At 38.9% G+C, this 20,366-nt stretch overlaps 1 protein-coding gene across 1 annotated transcript in view; it reads left to right on the top strand.

The window, feature by feature from the left end:
- Positions 1 to 20,366, top strand: part of FRAS1 (Fraser extracellular matrix complex subunit 1) — a 440,782-nt gene that overhangs the window by 331,668 nt on the left and 88,748 nt on the right. Inside the window, exons 36-41 of the mRNA XM_068542136.1 lie at positions 5,087 to 5,218; positions 6,322 to 6,447; positions 9,724 to 9,971; positions 15,411 to 15,559; positions 15,746 to 15,908; positions 18,121 to 18,256. Of these exons, the coding sequence (XP_068398237.1) occupies positions 5,087 to 5,218; positions 6,322 to 6,447; positions 9,724 to 9,971; positions 15,411 to 15,559; positions 15,746 to 15,908; positions 18,121 to 18,256 (954 nt within the window). The remainder of the gene's footprint in view (positions 1 to 5,086; positions 5,219 to 6,321; positions 6,448 to 9,723; positions 9,972 to 15,410; positions 15,560 to 15,745; positions 15,909 to 18,120; positions 18,257 to 20,366) is intronic.

Here is a 20,366-nt window from a genome sequence, read left to right as displayed (position 1 = left end):
AATACAGTTTGAAATCAGGGCTCATGATGCCTCCAGCTTTGTTCTTCTTTCTCAAGACTGCTTGGCTATTTGGGGGTTTTTTTGTAGTTCCATACAAATTTTAGGATTGTTTGTCTCATTTTTGTGGAAAATGCCATTGGAATTTTGATAGAGATTGCATTGAATTTGGAGATTGCTTTGGGTACTATGGTCGTTTTGACAATATTAATTCTTCTAATCCATGAGTGTGGAATATCTTTCCATTTATTCATGTCTTCAGTTTCGTTCATCAATGTCATATAGTTTTCATTGTACAGGTCTTTCACCTCCTTGGTTAAATTTATCCCTAGGTATTTTATTCTTTTTGACGCAATTGTAACTGGGATTATTTTCTTAATTTCTCTTTCTACTAGTTTGTTATTAGTGTATAGAAATGCAGCGGATTTTTATCTATTGATTTCGCATCCTGCAACTGTACTGAATTCATTTGTTCTCTTGGTTTTTGGTGGACTCTTTAGGGTTTTCTATATATAATATCATGTTATCTGCAAATAGTGACAGTTTTATTTCTTTCTTTCTGATTTAGATGCCTTTTATTTCTTTTTCTAGTGTTCTGTCATTGTTGAAAAGAACCTAGTATCAGCTCATTTCTAGTGACAGACTTCTAGATAATTCATACATCGGTAATAAGATACAACAGATTACAGCAATTTACATTTTACAAAACAATTTACAATATAAGCTGTCTCATTTAATCCTAATAACAATATTGTAAGGACAGGTTTTATTTTAACATTTGAAAGCTGAGGAAACTAAGGGTCATTAGAGCAGTAATCTGCTCATGTTTCCATACCTGGTAAGCAGTAGAACCAGGATTTTAATACAAGTTTCTGACTCTGAGTATGAGATATTTAATTTAGTCTGTCTGTCTGTGTTATGGTCATGCAAAACAAGTATCATGGTAGTGTGCCAGTTTGGTTTCCAAGCCTCAATACTTACCTGAAAGCTTGAATAGGTGAAGGGGTTAACTATTAACCTTCTCCAGGACTTTATGTTAAATGATCCATGAACCTATTATACAGAGTAAAGGAAATGGACCTTGGGCCGACCTTAAATTAATTTATCTTGTTTCTGCCTAAGGTTCTTTTTTTTACTGTTGAGTGATTTAAAAAAAAAAAAAATTACTTTGGACTTAATTTTTTAGAGCAGTTTTAGGTTTACAACAAAATTGAGAGGAAGGGGACTTCCTTGGTGGTCCAGCAGGTGGGACTCCGTGCTCCCAATGCAGGGGACATGGGTTCGATCCCTGGTCAGGGAACTAGATCCCGTATGCATGCCACAGCTAAGAAGTCCACGTGCTGCAACTAAAAGATTCCTGCATGCCGCAACTAAAGGTCCCACATGCCACAACTATGACCCCGTGCAGCCAAAATAAATAAATAAATATATTTGTTTTAAATTGAGAGGAAGGTACAGACATTTCCCCCATACCCCCTGCCCCAACACATGCATAGCATAGCCTCTCCAATTATCAACATCACGCACTAGAATGGTACACTTTTTACCAAGGATAAACCTACATTTGCACATCATAATCACCCAAAGTCCAGTTTGCTCTAGAGTTCACTCTTGGTGTTGTGCACACTATGGGTTTAGACCAAGGTATGGCATTTTTGCCATACGGCATTTCCATCATTATAATATCATACAGAGTATTTTCACTGCCCTAAAAATTTTCTGTGCTCTGCCTATTCACCTCCCCCCACCTTTGGCAACCACTATTTTTATTGTCTTCCATAGTTTTACCCTTTTCAGAATATCATATAGTTGTACTCATACAATATGTAGCCTTTTCACATTGGCTTCTTTCACTTAGTAATATGCATTTAAGATTCCTCCTTCTTTTCATAGCTTGGTAGCTCATTTATTTTTAGTGTTGAATAATATTCCATGGTCCAGCTGTACCATAGTTTATCCATTCACCTACTAAAGGACATCTTGGGCTGCTTCCAGGTTTTGGCAATTATGAATAAAGCTGCTATAAACATCTGTGTGCAGGTTTTTTGTGTAGACCTAAGTTTTCAACTCCTCTGGGTAAATACCAAGGAGTGCAATTGCTGAATTGTATGTATAGTGAGAGTATGTCTAGTTTTATAAGAACCAGCCAAACTGTCTTCCAAAGTGGCTGAACCATTTTACATTCCCACTAGCAATATATGAGAGCTCCTTTTTTTTTTTTTTTTTTAAAGGCGGGGGGGGCGGAGGGGGGAAGCCTTTTTAATTAATTAATTAATTTATTTATTTTTGGCTGTGTTGGGTCTTCGTTTCTGTGAGAGGACTTTCTCTAGTTGCCATGAGCGGGGCCACTCTTCATCGTGGTGCGCGGGCCTCTCACCATCGTGGCCTCTCTTGTTGCAGAGCACAGGCTCCAGACGCGCAGGCTCAGTAGTTGTGGCTCATGGGCCCAGTTGCTCCGCGGCATGTGGGATCTTCCCAGACCAGGGCTCAAACCCGTGTGCCCTGCATTGGCAGGCAGATTCTCAACCACTGCGCCACCAGGGAAGCCCGAAAGCTGCTTTTGCTCTACATCCTTACAAGCATTTGGTGTTGTCAGTGTTCCAAATTTTGCCCATTATAATTGGTGCATAGTAGGATCTTATTGTTGTTTTAATTTGCAATTATCTGCTGACATATGATGATGGGCATATTTTCATATGCTTATTTGCCATTTGTTCCTTCTTTGGTGAGGTATTTGTTGAGGTTTTAAGTCTATTTTCTAATTGGGTTGTTTCTTATTGTTGAGTTTTAAGAGTTCCTTGTACATTTTGGATAAGAGTCCTTTATCAGATCTGTCTTTTGCAAATATTTTTTCCCAGACTGTGGCTTGTCCTCTCATTCTCTTGACATTTTCTTTCACAGAGCAGAAGTTTTTAAATTTAATGAAATCCAGCTTATCGATTATTTTTTTCATGAATCGTGTCTTTGGTGTCATATCTAAAAAGGTATCACCATACCCAAGGTCATCTAGGTTTTTTACTATGTTATCATCTAAGAGTTTGTAGTTTTGTGGCTTACATTTAGTTCCATGATCCATTTTGAGTTGACTGTTGTGAAAGGTATAAGAGGTTCCTTTTTTTTTAAAAGAGAAAAACTTTTGGAATCTGGTAGGAAAGAAGCCATCTCTTTTAGCAGAGTTTTGTTCAGAGAAAAATTTAACTTGGACACATAATGAACTAAGGCAGCAAGAAGCCCAAGCCCTGACATTAACCCATGGAATGAGGGAGAACCGCTCATTTGGTTAATCAGCTAAGCTGAGACAGCAAACTGATATTCCTGACCCGAGTGCTCAAGACAAGCACAGTTGCTCTACAGAACCATCCAGAGCGAGGAAAACACACAGGGTGAATGGTGCCTACAGGAGGCATCTGACCAAAGAGGCAGTTTGACTGTCTCTCAGAGAAATCAAAAACGTTGCTTAAAGAGAGGGCTAGACATGTAATTACTAAATTTTGATTATAAGTTCTTATGTTTGCTTGCAAAGAGCTTCACCCTCATGGTATATTTTGTTGTTATGTTACATGTACCAGAAAACAGCTTTCCTCACTTTACTTATAGAGACAAGGATATACCTTGGTCACACCGACAGCTGTGCAATATGACCAAAGCTGTTTTAGGGCCTTTCCTTTCCTCTTCTGTAAGGTAAGGATGATGAAGACTCCCTGAGGTGGCCCCCCCCACTTAAAAATAAAATCAATGTAAAACATTAAAAAGATAGAATTGTATTTTGCGATCATTTATTTTTATTTAATAAAGGGACTTCTTAACTTAGTTTCCAGGGACTTCAGAGAATCCTGAATCCACTGAAATTTATGAAAAAGTTTGTACTTTTGTCCTCAAACTCCCAAAAGTTAAGAATCATTGGTCCCTACCTCTGACCATCCAGAGACCACAAAAGATCGAGCACAAAGAAGCAGATACAATAACTTTGACATTTGACTGAATGACCAGAGCCATAAAACCTTCATTCTCACAGGGATACTATCTTCTGTCCTTCAGTAGGGCTATTTCTGGACTTCTCTAGGACATGGAATGTACCTTATAAAATTCAACCACATCTTTTAGATGTGTTCTCAAGGAAAAGACAAATCTAAAACCTGTTGGAATCATTACCAGGAGTCACTAAGTGATGGTTCACTTGGCTGAAATAGAGGTCAGATTCCTACTGACTTGTTAACTAAGTCCACGAGAAAGTAGTGAAGGAAACCTGTTTCTTATAACCAACCCATGTATAAGCATACCACACATTTAAAATATCAACAGTGCAGTTTTCTCAACAGGCACTGCAGATAAATACAACAATGAGTGGGTGGTGCAGGTGTTCCTCCAAACCTGGCTTTTAGTGAAGGGAAGGTGTGTTAAGATATAGGAAAGTGGAAATAAGAATCAAGGGTCTGGCAAATCTGCTTTCATTTCTCTCCAGTGATCAATGCTCACTTGGATGTCAGGTAATCCAAAGGGATAAAATCTTAAGGTCAATGTTTTATTCACAAAGGTGTCTTCCATTTAGTGCATTGTGCATAATGACCAGGTAAAAATGGGTCTGCTTACTTCCAAACAAATGACATTAGAATGATCTGTGTAGACATTTTCTATCCTTTTAAATAATTATTTTCTAATGAGACAGACATCATTTCTAACAGAGATATCCTGAAAAAAATATTTCTCTGGAACACTGGAAGAATGAATTGAATCTAAAATATTCCATAAATAAAAGCTTCTACCAGCATCACCTAAGAGTGCATATTTTGTATTACTTTCCCTTCCACTAATATTTGTCAATATCACCTTGTTGTGAAAGTTGCTTCTTAGAATGACTTTGTTGTTATGGTTTTAGCTTTTTTGTTATTCAGTAGAAAGAGCTTTGTAGAATAGCTCACAGTATCTTGCTTGCTTACATTTTCCATTTATAAGCATCTCTTCAAAGTGTTAAGGTAATCTAAAAAAGCTTCTGGCTACATATTTATAGAACTAGCCTACAGGTGACCAGACTACAAACTGATGTGTGTGTGTGTGTGTGTGTGTGTGTGTGTGTGTGTACTCTTTCTAGTTTCGGATGGAGGGCACACAAGTCCAGAGATGGCCCTCACCATTCACTTACTTCGCATTGATCGGCTCCCACCAGTGTTCCAGGTTACAGCTCCACTGCTTAAAGTCAGCCCAGGAGGCAGCACTTCTATAGGTAAGAACTGGGAACCTGAAAGAAACATGGCTTTGGAAATGGAACCATATTTCAGGAACAGTCCCTGTATAAATCTCTTCATGGTTACCAAAAAGTAATGACCTTCTCTTCCAGAAGTTGCAGGCATCTCATCCATAGCCATCCCTCTGCCCATTTCCATGCATATGGAAGCAGCATGGAGAAAAGGAAATAAACCCTTCAGAAGCCAATGCTCAGTGATTGAATACAACACAGAATTTATTTTCCAGTCTCTAGGAGTTTGATTTGTTGCCATCGCTAAAATATAAAGTAACACAGAGCAGAGAAGAGAAGAGAGGGAAGTGGTTTCAATGACTGCTCTTGTTTTCTCTTTAGAAAGTAAAGAGTAACAGTAGGAGTGACAAGTCACCATAACCTTCAGAAGCTGTGAAGAGTTAGATTTGGCCCAACTGCTTTATATGTGATTTTATTTACCTATTAGTATACTTACTTTTTAGAAGTTTATTCTTTTACCAAGAACATCTTAAGAGCCAATAGTGGGTATTGTGATTTTTGTAAGCTTTGCTCTACACATCCTTATCCAGTTCCTACCTATGGGTATTGGCCTAAAATTACTTATCATCCAACTTATAAACAAGCCACAGATACAAAGATGACTGTCCCTTTTGCCCCACTCCTTCTCATGTCAGTGATAGCCAGAGCAGCCATTGTTAAAATAACTTGGCTCTTCTGTAGATTCAGAGAAAGGAGGAGGGAAGAAATGATGAAAAGCAAACACAATTTCTTAAGAGTATTTTCTGGAAGGAAACCTACCCGGTCAGTCAGGACTGACCTTTTCATGGGCTACCATTCCCTCATTTGTATGGAAGAAAAAAGGTATTCTGAATTCAGAACTACCTACTCGTAAGTTAACTTTTGGAAGAACCTACTTGTAATTTGGGAACTGACTGTATTATCAAGTTTTCACTCTTTTATGTAGTTGATTCAAATTAGACAGCACTTTCTTCTACCCATCAGATTACCCACAACACGGCTTCCAGCCTGGCCTGGGGCTTTACTGTACCCAGAGTATACAGTTGTTAATGTACACATCTTCTCACCATGCTCTATTCTCCTGACTGCAGGACTTCAGTTGGTAGTAAGAGACACGGAGACAGTGCCTGAAGAACTGCTCTTTGAGCTCCGGAAACCTCCCCAGCATGGCGTGCTCCTTAAGTACACAGCTGGGTTCCCAGGGCCCATGGCCTCAGGTAGCTGCTCACTCTGTCATTGGCCTGCTTGGATTTCTTTTTTTTTTTTTGAATATTTTAATTTTATTGTAGTATAGCTGATTTACAATGTTGTGTTAGTTTCAGGTGTACAGCAAAGTGATTCAGTTATACGTATGCGTATGTTCGTTCTTTTTTAGACTCTTTTCTCATATGTTATCACAGAATATTGTTCTCGCATTGCAGTCGGTTTTATGTCTCAGACAAGAAGTAAAGCAACATTGTGGGATAAACTATAAAGAGATACGTAGAAAGGAAAAACCTTTAGTGTTTAGTCCATTGGCTGTAGTATCTGGGACTTCTTTCTCTGTACCACTACCCACACCCCAAAACTATGAAGCTATTTCCTCAAGTTGTAGGTAAAATTTGTTGATTTCTGAAACCTGGAGTAAATGCATTTAGAACGACCTTACATGAGTTGTCAGCTGCCACTTTCCCATGGTCTGTTCATGGAGATAAATTTGTCTTCCTTATTTTGGTCTGTGAAGCTTCACAATATTTTAAGCACTGTGACTCTGAGAGTGTAAACTACATGTTTCTTCACCCACTAAAAACGGGTGGTAATGTGCCCAGCTTTCCAAAATAATACTTATTGCGCTTTCCCTGATTATAAAGAATAATACATGCTGATTGTTTATGGAGTACAGAATAGTGCAAAGAACACAACTAAATCTAATTTTTAATAGTCGGCTCTCATATATTGAAGTGAATATTATCCCTTTCAAATTTGTCACCTTGGGATGCTGTATACTTATTCTGACAATCTATATTTTCTCAAAACCTTTATATAATTCCTAATAGGCATGTAATAATGCATTTTTCTGAATATCTCTGCAGAGAGAGGGTGTCAAATCTTTGACCTTGAAGGTACATTGAATTTGTAAGAGCAACAAATAGGCACTTAGGAGTCACAAAGGCAGATTTTTAAAAAACTTACTGAACAAAAGAAGTATCGTTAAGATAGATTTCTGACTTAAAAGCTTCTGCACAGCAAAGGAAACCATAAACAAGGTGAAAAGACAACCCTCAGAATGGGAGAAAATATTGGCAAATGAAGCAAGTGACAAAGGATTAATCTCCAAGATTTACAAGCAGCTCATGCAGCTCAATATCAAAAAACAAACAACCCAATCCAAAAATGGGCAGAAGACCTAAATAGACATTTCTCCAGAGAAGATATACAGATTGCCAACAAACACATGAAAGAATGCTCAACATCATTAATCATTAGAGAAATGCAAATCAAAACTACAATGAGGTATCACCTCACACCAGTCAGAATGGCCATCCTGAAAAAATCTACAAACAGTAAATGCTGGAGAGGGTGTGGAGAAAAGGGAACCCTCTTGCACTGTTGGTGGGAACGTAAATTGATACAGCCACTATGGAGAACAGTATGGAGGTTCCTTAAAAAGCTAAAAATAGAACTACCATACGACCCAGCAATCCCACTACTGGGCATATACCCTGAAAAAACCATAATTCAAAAAGAGTCGTGTACCACAATGTTCATTGCAGCTCTGTTTACAATAAATAGCCAGGACATGGAAGCAACCTAAGTGTCCATCAACAGATGAATGGGTAAAGAAGATGTGGCACATGTATACAATGGAATATTACTCAGCCATAAAAAGAAACGAAATTGAGTTATTTGTAGTGAGGTGGATGGACCTAGATTCTGTCATACAGAGTGAATTAAGTCAGAAAGAGAAAAACAAATACTGTATGCTAACACATATATATGGAATCTAAAAAAAAAAAAAGAAAATGGTTATGAAGAACCTAGGGGCAGGACAGAAATAAAGACGCAGATGTAGGGAATGAACTTGAGGAAACGGGGAGGGGGAAGGGTAAGCTGGGATGAAGTGAGAGAGTGGCATGGACATATATACACTACCAAATGTAAAATAGATAGCCAGTGGGAAGCAGCCGCATAGCACAGGGAGATAAGCTCAGTGCTTTGTGACCACCTAGAGGGGTGGGATAGGGAGGGTGGGAGAGAGACGCAAGAGGGAGGAGATATGGGGATATATGTATATGTATAGCTGATTCACTTTGTTATAAAGCAGAAACTAACACACCATTGTAAAGCAATTATACTCCAATAAAGATGTTAAATTAAAAAAAAGATAAATTTCTGGCATCCTAAAGGAACTATGTTAGGAGCATAACAGTCATAGCCCAGTTTTTTACCATTATATTTAACCTATATTTGTGTAATTAATATATGAGTTCTAAAGATGTTTGTAAAGTATTAGTTTTATTACTTTTTTTAGGCACATTACCACTAGCACCAGTAAATCACATTAACACAATGTTGAAAGAGAAGGCTTAGCAGATGAATACAAAGAATAAATAAATTATTTTGTTTCATTATATAACATCAAACATGGCAGTCAATAATCTATGAAGAAATAGAATTGAATAAAACATCCAAGAAGACCAGTTCCTCATTTGTGCTCATGGAATCATTGGGACCCATGGCACTAAGTAGAATTTTTCATAAAAAGCGTTCTGTGACCAAACAATTTTGATAAACTTTAATATTGAATATTGGAGATTCTAGAATTCTAATGAATCCTGCTGTTTAAAATTTTTTTATTTTAAATTTTGTTTAAACCTATTTTTCTTAGACATTTATGACCTTGACATTTTTTTTTCACACCACGCCTATCAGATCTATCACAAGTTAGTACTCTAGACTTACACAGTTTAGGTTTCTAACTTTAAATATATTTTTCAATTTCTAAGTGTTTTTTAATTTTAAAAAACCTTATGTTCTCAATTAGAACAAAGATCTCTTACAGGTTTGTCTAGCATAATTTACCTTCTTCTTAACTTTTTCAGTAAATCTTCAGTATCAAGATTAGATTCTAGAAGGGCTATCATAAAGAACAGAAGCATGTTCTTTATTCTCTAGAATGAAGAGTGATGAGTGAAGCTTAGAGGCAGATTTTGGCTCAACATGATTAAAAACTTAAAGAATTTTACAGCTGTCGTCAGTGGAAGTAGGTCCCTTGTAAAACAGTGAGGCTCCCACCTTAAGCCGTGTTGTAGGACAGGCTAAATAATCCTTTTGCAAGGGTAGTATAAAGGGAATCTTATATTGGGTGGGTGGTTGGACTAATTAGCTTACAGCTCCCAGAGTTTATGATCCTATATGTACTTTGAAATCCTGAGAACAAAGGTGTTATGGAAATGAAAAGTGTTATTCCCAGAAGTAATTGGTTTTTTTGCAATTTGTTTTATTCTTGAAAGGTGACACTTTCACATATGAGGATGTAGAGGAAAATGTTCTGCAGTATCTACACGATGGATCCTCTGCCCGGGAGGACAGCATGGAGATCTCAGTTACAGACGGCATCTCAGCAGCAACGGTGGATGTGAGGGTGGAGGTGTCACTGTCCGAGGCCCGGGGGCCTCGGCTGGCTGCTGGCGCCTCTCTGAGCATCACCGTTGCCAGTAAAAGCACAGCTATAATCACTAGGTCACATCTTGCTTACGTTGTAAGTTCTTCCGTTTGTCTTTTTGTCCACTGCACCCTCTGACTAGGCAGGCTAGAAAAGGATGCCAGGGCTGAATATTTGGGCCATCAGGCATATGGCCGTAAAAGAACTTTTTTCTCCCCTTCCCTATCATTCTACTCTTAGGAATAGTTACAATCTTTATTCCAGCTGCTCCCACCGTCTCCCAAGCAGACAAGTGAATGAGCAGAACATTGATGAAATCCCTATTTGTAGGGGTGGGTGATTGTCACCTGGAAATAGTGCCAGTGTCAAAAAGCCCAAGTCCCCATATTTTAAGCTCCATCGATAATATTTCAAATGGGAATTTTAGGAGAAGAGCATTTTAGAAGAACTCACCTAGCCAGTGACTAATAAGTAATGGTATTTCAGGGCCCGCTTTTCACCAGCGTCTGTCTCAGGTCCAGCTCTGGACAGAGTGCTGGCATGCTCCTGTGGCAGGATTCCTGACTCACCCTCCATCCAGTGCCCCAAGAGAAGCAGTGTGGTTCGGGGACTAAGGGTAGATTCAGGAACTCTGTTGTTGTTTTTTCCACCAATCTGACCTTAATTTGATAAGTGATCCTGGCTAAATTAAACTCATCCTCTTTCCTTGACTTCACCTCTGGAGCTAAGGATAAGGAGGATAATTAATTTTATTTTTCATTTAAGTATGTTGTAAACAGATGTGAACTCTCCATGTAAAAATAATAATGAGTAGTTTTGACAAATACGCTGAAAATAAGAATAATTGTCTGAATGGTAATCATTCTTAGTATTGAATTTTTCCTTTGCTAATCTTAAAAATTTCCACCAATAGCCTGGCCTTTTTAAAAAAAAAACACTATATAGTTTTAAGTAATTCTTTTCTGAGCTGAATAGTCTGGCTACAAAATCTAGTCCTGAATAGTAGCATTAAGATAAAGCATTGGCCTGGGAACAATTGCTTCAGTTGCTTTTGCACAGATTTTCCCCTAAAATTGTCTTTTCTTAAATTATGGGAAACTGCGTTCCACCCTGATCCTTCTCATGGGTCTAGTATAGTTTCTGAACACCTTCGATTTTGTTTTTTAATTGATGGGTGATTCTTACCATAGATTATGGTCTTTTGAATCTTATGAAACACGAATTCATAAAAATGTATGTATACAGATTTAATCAGTAGATCACCAAGGCTTGAAAAATGTTTGACAGATCAAAATAGGATTCCAGGAGCAATTCCTTCCCATCAACTGCATATTATAAGCTGCAGATGAAAATGCAAGCCCATTGGCAACTGAACATGTATTTTCAGAAATTGATTGAATGTGAATTTACCCACTAGAGTGGAAAGACTCCAAAAGAATTATCCTAGCTCACTGAAAGCATAGCATATTTTAAAGACTTAGCTAAGTTATACACTAACTTTCTCTGACGGTTGTAGAAGAGTTTTGTACTTAATGTCATGGGGAAGTTTTTTCTAGACATGCATAGTTAGTGAGTTTGCTGTGAACATCCAGAAAAGTTGGAAAAGCCGTCTGAAACCCTGGTCATAAATGGAGCAGAATATAAAAGGATAGGAACAGGTCAGCCTGTTCTTAATTAGAGTATCATGAACTGCAAGAGGGTGAAGTGATGTCGGGAGAAGCAAAAAGCAAAAGTGGGATTCTGTGTGATTTGCTTCTTAATGGTGGTTTCCTGTACACAATTTGCTATGTACTGCAAGAAAACAAGTAAGGAAGGGGTGGTATGGGTTTTATAGTTAGAATGAATGGGTTCTAATCTAAGCTCACCACTTTTACTAGCGTAATAACCCTTGACAAGTCACTAAACTCCCTAGGGCTCAGTTTTCTCATTTGTAATATGGAGAGGATGATATAAGATTAATCTTAAATAGCTAATAGATTTCTATGCACCAGCCAAAAATACACTAATTCAAAATAAGATACTATCTATAATAATATTACTTAACGCATATTAGGTATAAATGTAACAAAATTGATGCTATGACTGACTATAAAGAAAATTTAAAGGAGTCTCTTGACAAAGTTTTAGAAATAAAAGGAGAATTTACCAGGGGGCCAGATAGAAAGTCAACAGAGCGATAGCATTTCTATTCATAAGCAAAAATAGCCAGTAAATGTAACTAAAGAGATGATACCACTTATAATAGTATCACAAAAATTATATTCTTTGGACTAAATCTAACAAAAAACAGACAGTACTTCTACAGGGAAAATTGTAATACTTAATTGGCAGACATTTAAAAAGCACTAAATAAATGACAAGATACGCCATATTCATGAATAGGAAGATTTAGTATCAAAGAGATAGCAATTCTCCCACAAGTGATCTTTCCATTCAATTGAGTTCCAATCAAAAGCCCAGTGGACTTTTTATGATCTTGATAAGCTGATTCTACAATATATAAGGAACAACAAAGGGCCAAAATTCTGAAAACGAATGACAGGAGGGCAGGGGCTTGCCCTAGCAGGTATCAGGATTCATTATAAACCTGTACTATTGAAAGCAGTATACACTGGTATATACTAGAGAGTCCAGAAACAGACCCACACTTGGGACCATAATATAAAACAGCTATAGCAAGCCAGATCAGTGGAAACAGGAGAAACTATTTAACACATGAATCTGCACAAAATTACTATTCATATGTAAAAAAAAGACCAAGAACTTGTACTGCTACCTCATACCCTACACAGATATTAACTGTAGCAAATCAAGTACTTAAGTGTCATAAGTAAAAGTGTACAATTCTTTATAGGATATAGGCGAATATTTTCATGATATTGGGAAAAGGAAGAATTTCTTAAACTAGAAACAAAAAGTGTTAACTATAAAGAAAAAATTGATAAATTTGACTATATTAAAATTAAATTTATGTTCTCCCAAACACACCATAAATACAAAAAAACAAACAAGTTACAAATTGGAAAAAGATATTTACAACAAATATAACCAAAAATAACAAAGAAAATATAAAGAACGTCTGCAAATCAAGAAGAAAAAGATAATCCATTTGAAAAATGAACAGAAGACATCAGCAGGAATTTTAGAAGAGGAACCCATAGGGCCAATAAACATAAGGAGAGACATTCACCTTTTTAGACATCAGGGAAAGCAAATTAAGACTATATACCATTTAATACCAATTCACTTGGCAAAAATTTTAAAGTATGAAAATACCAAATGTTGGAGAGGAAATAGATCTACAGGAGGTTCTTTGCTAATGGAACTGTAAATTGGAACAACCACTCTGGGAGAGAATTTGGCCTTGTCTTGTGAGGATGAATGTTCATATGCCCTAATTGTTCCTCTCCTAGATTCCTATTCAGGAGGCACTTTCACAGGTACTCAAGGTATGCACAAGAATATATACAAGAATGTTCATAGCAATACTATTTGTAATAGCAAAAATATTGAAATAAGCCAAATGTCCATCAGCATCAACAGGATATCTTGTGGTGTACTTACTCTATGGAATATTAAAGAATACTCAAAACACATGAACTATAGCTGCACGGAACAACATTAATGGACCTTAGCAGTCTGCTACTGAGTAAAAAGAAAAATAAATTCCACAAGAGGAGTGTCTAACTCCCTTTTCTTAAGTTAAAAAAAACTGAAGCTACTTTATAATACTATATCAAACTATATCAAGAAATTCAAAGAAATAAGAAACAAGATCCAGGGTGATGGTAGGCCCAGGGACAGGATAAAAGAGGAGCTCATACATAAATGTTAATCATCAAAGTTCTAGTCCTTTGTTGAATGTTGGGTCAATAGATGTATAAATAATAAAAAGAAAATTAAAAAGGGAATGAATACAAAATGGGTGAGAAGGGCTTTGAGTAGAAAAATTACATAAGAACAAAGTCTATATTCTTATGAAGTTTTCACCCATGGTATCTTGGACATCCCAAAATAGTAATTTTCTTTAAATTATGACAGCATTTTCAGAAAAAAAACAAAATCCAACTGATTTCACACTGTTTCAAACCCAACAGTCATTTGAGATTTGAAAAATTATAAGTTGTGCCTGACATGAAATTTGCATTTTTTTGCCAAATTTAGCAATGTGGAATTAGAAGCTGTTCATTCTAATCAAGAGCCAGGAGCTCTGTCCTTGTAGTTTATCACCATCTCAGAAGATAATACCTTAGAACTCTTGGCTGTCTTCTAAAAATTCCCTCTCAGAGGATACTCACAGTAATATTAGGAAGTAGTCTTTTGGAAGCCTGCATATTGTATTTGATAACTCATGTAGAAAAATAGAGAAACTTTTAAAGTATAAATTTAGGGGAAATTTTCTGAAGTTTTGCAGCTTCGATGAATTTGAGATTCCTTCCATGCTGTTATCAAGTGATGTGAAGAAATACGGAAAATTCTATGATCTTGCACTGAGACTCTGAACTGTCAACTTACAAAGGTCTCTGGGGATAGAAATGAGAGCTGACTAAAACCTGCTGCCCCAGATCACCAGGCAGCCGTGCTCATATTCCTGATCTCGTATCTCAACTAACTGTACAACATAGCCATGCAAATTTGCATGTGAAAATACACTTGGCTATGCAATATTTATTTTCATTGTTGCTGTGGTAAAGTGTAAAGTGCCCTCATGTTCACAGCCAGCTGCTCTAAAAGATGAATGACTCAGGGAATCTTTCCAAGAAGTTGTTGCCTCCCTCCTAGATATTTCCAAAAATATCCTTGAAGAAAGAAGAAATTGTTCATTAAGACATTCAATTATTGTCCATGTAGAAACACAGAAAGCCAATTTTATTTCTCAATAAACGGTGCAGAGGAAAGGGAAATAACTGATCTTTGTTAATATTGGGCATCTTGGGGGTTGAACATCCATAGGTTCGGTCCAGGTAGAATGAAATCCATAATTTCCTAAATTCTTTTGTTAAACTAAAATTTTTATCACATTAAATATTACTTAAAGTGAGCCCTTGGCTAAGCTAAATACCTTCCATTCTTTGTTTCACAGAATTTTAAAATTGTTGTTATATGTTATAGTGGAATTTTACCTGTTTCTAAAAAGCAAACTATTCTTAGAAACTCTAGAAGAATCCTACAATGGTGTTTCTAGAAGGATGACATATTTCTGACTGTGTTTTGCTCTTCACTAGATGCTTGTAATAAAAACAAAACCTTGTGTGGCTCTTATAGTAACCATAGGACATCTCTTTGTCTTATGCCCCATACCTAAAGTGCATTTCCCACTATTATCTTGAGCTACTCTTCAAAGAAGACATTATCAAAAAGACATTTTAGGAGGAATAAATACTGGGATTTTCATGCAGTTTAAATGGTGTTCCTTTATCACAAAGGGAAAGAGATTTTTCCATTTAGTAGAGAAGGGAGCACCCGAGATCTTTACTGGAAATATTTATTCCTGCAAACGTGCATTCATGTCTTGCCTCATATTTGCCTAATTAGGATGATTCTTCCCCCGACCCAGAGATCTGGATTCAGTTAAGTTCTCTGCCTGTGTATGGTGCTCTCTTAAGAACCTCAGGACCTGAGGTGGAAGAACTCTCAGAGGTTTCCAATTTCACAATGGAAGACATCAACAACAAGAAAATTAGGTATATAACCACCTGGTGTTACGTGACAGAAGTTTTTTAAATTGTATTAAAATATGTAAGCAACTAACCAGTAGCTCCCTTGAAAGATTATGTTACCTCTGGCCCCATTGCTAAACAAAAATTCAGTCATCTTACTTGACCTGTCGGTGTGGTTCATTCATTCTGTTCTTCTCTTGGCCTTTGTAGGTACTCAGCTGCATTTGAGACCGGTGGTCATCTGGTTACTGACAGCTTCCACTTCTCGGTCTCTGATTTGGACCACAACCGCCTGGACAATCAGAGGTTTACCATCATGATCACTCCCGTCAAGGATCCACCCCAAGTCATTGCTTTCGCTGACCTTATCACCGTAAGTAGTTCAGATCAATGAACTGTGGGTGCTGTAGAGAGCGGGAGTCTGTGGCAGTGTGAATGAAGGATTTCTACCTAAATTGGCTGTCAAGTCCTTCCCCTCAAATATCTAGGCAATAGTATCAAGATACATATGGCTTTCAAGCAAGAGTTTTTCAAAAAGTATGAAAATAATTACATGCAGAAGATCAAATCATTATATCCACATTATTTAATTAGTCAACAAGTATTTCTGTGCCAGACATAAATCTAGATGTGTACAATATTTTGTATACTATGCTAGATGTATATAGCAGTAGGAGTAGGAATGTATCTTTTAAGAATTTATAGTCTAATGTTTGCAGCAACTAAAACATAGGGATATGGACAGTGTCCCCAGGTCACTTTTTTTTTTTTAATTTATTTTATTTATTTATTTTTGGCTGCGTTGGGTCTTCCTTGCTGCGTGCGGGCTTTCTGTAGTTGTGGCGAGTAGGGGCTACTCTTCTTTGCGGTGTGCAGGCCTCTCATTGCGGTGGCTTCTCTTGTTGCGGAGCATGAGCTCTAGGTGAGCGGGCTCAGTAGTTGTGGCGCATGGGCTTAGTTGCTCTGTGGCATGTGGGATCTTCCTGGATCAGGGCTTGAACCTGTGTCCCCTGCATTGGCAGGCGGATTCTTAACCACTGTGCCACCAGGGAAGCCTCCCAGGTCCCATCTTAAATGGATTGATACTTATCACTGTAAACAATATTGACAGCTCCTTGGGGTTGGGAGGTGAAATATAATGTACCTCGATCATGAAGTTACCTAGACCTGAATTCAAGTGCCAGTTCTGTTACTAGCTGACTGACCTTGGACCAATTATATAATCTTTCTTAGCCTCAGTTTCCTCATTTTTTAATAAATTTATTTATTTTGTTTACATTTATTTTTGGTTGCATTGGGTCTTCGTTGCTGCACGTGGGCTTTCTCTAGTTGCAGCGAGTGGGGCTACTCTTTGTTGTGGTGCACGGGCTTCTCATTGCAGTGGCTTCTCTTGTTGCGGAGCTCGGGCTCTAGGCGCACGGGCTTCAGTAGTTGTGGTGCGTGGGCTTAGTTGCTCCGCAGCATGTGGGAGCTTCCCAGACCAGGGATCGAACTCGTGTCCCCTGCATTGGCAGGCGGATTCTTAACCACTGTGCCACCAGGGAAGTCCCAATTTCCTCATTTTTAAAGTGTTACTATTCCTGTTACATAAAGGATTACTCTGATGATTAATAAAGTAGCACTAAAAAGCCCCAGTAGAGTACTGGCTCATGGTAGGGATTCCATAAATGTTAATTCACTTTCCTTCTTCTGCTCTATGTACATACCATAATGCCAAAAACTCAGGACTCCTGGTTTTCTTGAACAACTGAAAATTCATAAAACTGAGTTGTTTCTAAATGGTTCTGATATTCCACCTATTTTTTTTTTCATGTCCACACTTCGGGACAATCATTTGGACCTTGCCCATTCCCAGAGTCAGGGTGACCTTCCACTTTGTAACTTGTAGATCTTCCTATATTTAGCCAGTAGTCATTCAGAAGTAAACGGCTTCATATCCAGCAGGCTAGCAAAAGACACTAGTGTCAGCTTGCAAAGTTAGCATACAAAACAGGGCCCTAAAGGAAAAAGGTAGCTGGAGCAACTGCTTTTACTCATAACCGATTTATTTTCCTCCTTGACGGTAAGATAAGCACTAGCTTTCAGGTATGGTGAGCCCTTTCTTCCTGCACACCTATAAACATACACTATCATGGGATAAATGGGACTTCCTGAAGGGAACTCCTATAGAACAGAGCTACCCTCATAGTATCCAAGGGAGGACTGGATGAATCATTCTGTAGCTGCGGGCTTTTGAATGTTGATACGGAAGGAAGGCAGCCATTCTGTCGTGCAGCTGTTCCAACGTAGGTGATTAGAGTGGGCCAGAGCTGCTTTACAACCAGATCCATCATGGAAGGGAGCACAACTTGGAAGGGAAACACGGAAGTCACCGTGTCTGAGCGTAGCTTCGAGAGGCGCTGAAGGATTGCCCGGTCCCAGCAGCTCGAACATTCCTCATCTCGTGCGTGCGTAGAGGATCTGCCTCCTCAAAGAAGTGGAATTGGTACTGGAAGGTCGCCCCAGGCAACTCTTTTCAATTCAGTTCCTTTCACTGCAGTTACGTGCAACCGCCCAAGGACTCTCTCCAATCTTTTCTTTCTTAGGTTGACGAGGGAGGGAGAGCCCCGCTCTCATTTCACCATTTCTTTGCTGCTGATGATCAGGACAGCCTCCAGGGTGACGCCGTCATTAAACTAAGTGCCCTGCCCAAGTACGGCTGCATCGAGAACACGGGGACAGGTAACTTGTTCCAGGCCTGAAGAGAAGGGAGCGTGGAGGTGGGTAACGGTCTGCAATTAACCCGGATCTGGAGAACTAAAGCGGGAATGGAACCATTTCAAAGAGATGGAAGGAGGGAAGGTTTCATTGACTCAACAAAAATTGAGTGTTTCCTGTATGCCAAGCACTCTTTTAAGCACTGGGGATATATCAGTAAACAAAACAGAGAGAAACCCCTACTTTCATGGTGCCTTAGATCCCGGTGGTAGGAGACAGATAAGAAACCTAATAAATGAAAACACTGTGTAAGACGTCAGGAGGTCAGTCAGTGCTATGGGAAAAACTAGAGCAGGGTGACGGGATTTGGAGTGCCAGCAATGGGGACGCAGGGGCTTGGGGAATTGCACTCGGAACTGAGTGTCAAGGAAATAAAATTTTCTGTCCTTTTATTGTGAGGCAGCTGCAGTTTAGCTGAACCATAGCTTACGTCTCAGCTTTTTCTAAGGATATGACATGAATTGAAATGCATGCTTGTCTCTCTGTGACCCTCTCCTCAACGTCCCTCCCCCCGCATCATCTACCCCGGACCCACTGGTTATCACAGAGAAGGGGAGGGGAGAGGGTGGATACCGTCCACAGGTCCGCTGAGACCACAGTGACGGGCAGTTGAGACAGCTCCTGGCAGGTGACCGTCCTGCTGCCTCTGCAGTGAGAGGCCTGAGTGCCAGCGCTTGGCTCTAATTGGTGTGCGGCTAGCAGCTCCCACAGACCTTCAGTGACTGAAGGCGTCTGTGACCAGCGCGGTGCCCGGGATTTGAGCCTGGTTACCGGAAACTCATTTAGCAGGGGTCATGTTTTCCTATAGAAAATCTTGAGTCTTTTCCCCATCTTGCCTCTCAGTGTGTGCTCTTAGATTTGTTTATTGCTGAGTTAGATTTATCTCAACAAATGTTTATACAGTGGATGTAAAGGTGAATAAGACGCAGCCCCTGCCTCGAGTGGGAGACAAATATGAAGACTGATAAATTACAATCATGAAACGCCGGGACAGGGAAAGGAGGAAAGCACTGAGAAAGGACATAGGACAAGACAGTTACTTTTGCCTGGAGAGGCAAGAAAGTCAGAGGAAGCAACATTTGAGTTGGAACTTGACGTGTCAATGGGAGTTGCTGTGGGCAGAGGGAAAATGGCATTTCTCACAGAGGGAAGAGCACAAGCAAAGGTGGGGAATCATGAAAGGATGGTTGCCCCCGGCCTTCTCTTCTCTGCAGGTGATTTCTTATTAAGCTTTTTTTAACATCGTTTTATGCTAACCTGGAGTACATGCAGAAGTGAAATTTCTGGCAAGCCTCAGCCTCTCTTAAAGTGGTTCGCAGACCTTAATGTGCGTAAGACTCACCTGGAGGGCCTGTGCAAACACAGTTTCCTGGGCAGCAACCCCAGAGTCTCTGTTTGAGGAGGCTGATGAGACCCATGCGTTTGCATTTCTCACCAGCTCACAGGCGCGGCCATTACTGCTGGTCCACACTTGGAAAACCGTTGCTCTACATTAGTATGAACCTGGAAGTAAGGAAAAGACGTTCAGGGGGGCAAATAATTGTTCCAAGGCACATCGTGTAAGGACCCACCCTTTGCTCCATGGGAGTTCAGAACCAAGTCTGTTTTATACAGATGAAACTAGCTACCTAGATTCAGAATTCAGCTGATCAGAAGAACATCTTTTTAAAAACATTAGAAGAAGTAACTTTCAGTTCATACCGGCAAGATGGAAGAAACAGAATAATCATATTGTCTGGTATGAAATCTAGCAGCATGGATAATCTACATTCCTTTAGTACCAGCACAACCAGGGCAGGGCCCACCTTGATTACCTGTCGGGCATCACTGTGTTCCAGTGCAATGCAGTAATAGATGTTCATGATGATAGCCTGCACACATCAAGAATGATTTAATTTGCACATAGTATATTCTGTTCAAGAAGGCAAGGAAGAACATTAATGAGAGTGATTTATGTGAAAAAATAGAAGGTGCAGTTTTAAAAATTGAAAGGACTGGTGCTTAAAGCTTCAGTGGCAGATTCACTTGTTGAATAGCTTGTTTTCTAAGACAGAAAGTAAGTCATTATTCTATT

This window comes from Eschrichtius robustus, chromosome 4 (genome assembly GCF_028021215.1).
Source record: "Eschrichtius robustus isolate mEscRob2 chromosome 4, mEscRob2.pri, whole genome shotgun sequence".
In the NCBI taxonomy this organism is placed as follows: domain Eukaryota; kingdom Metazoa; phylum Chordata; class Mammalia; order Artiodactyla; family Eschrichtiidae; genus Eschrichtius; species Eschrichtius robustus.
This window is presented reverse-complemented; position numbering and strand designations above follow the sequence as displayed.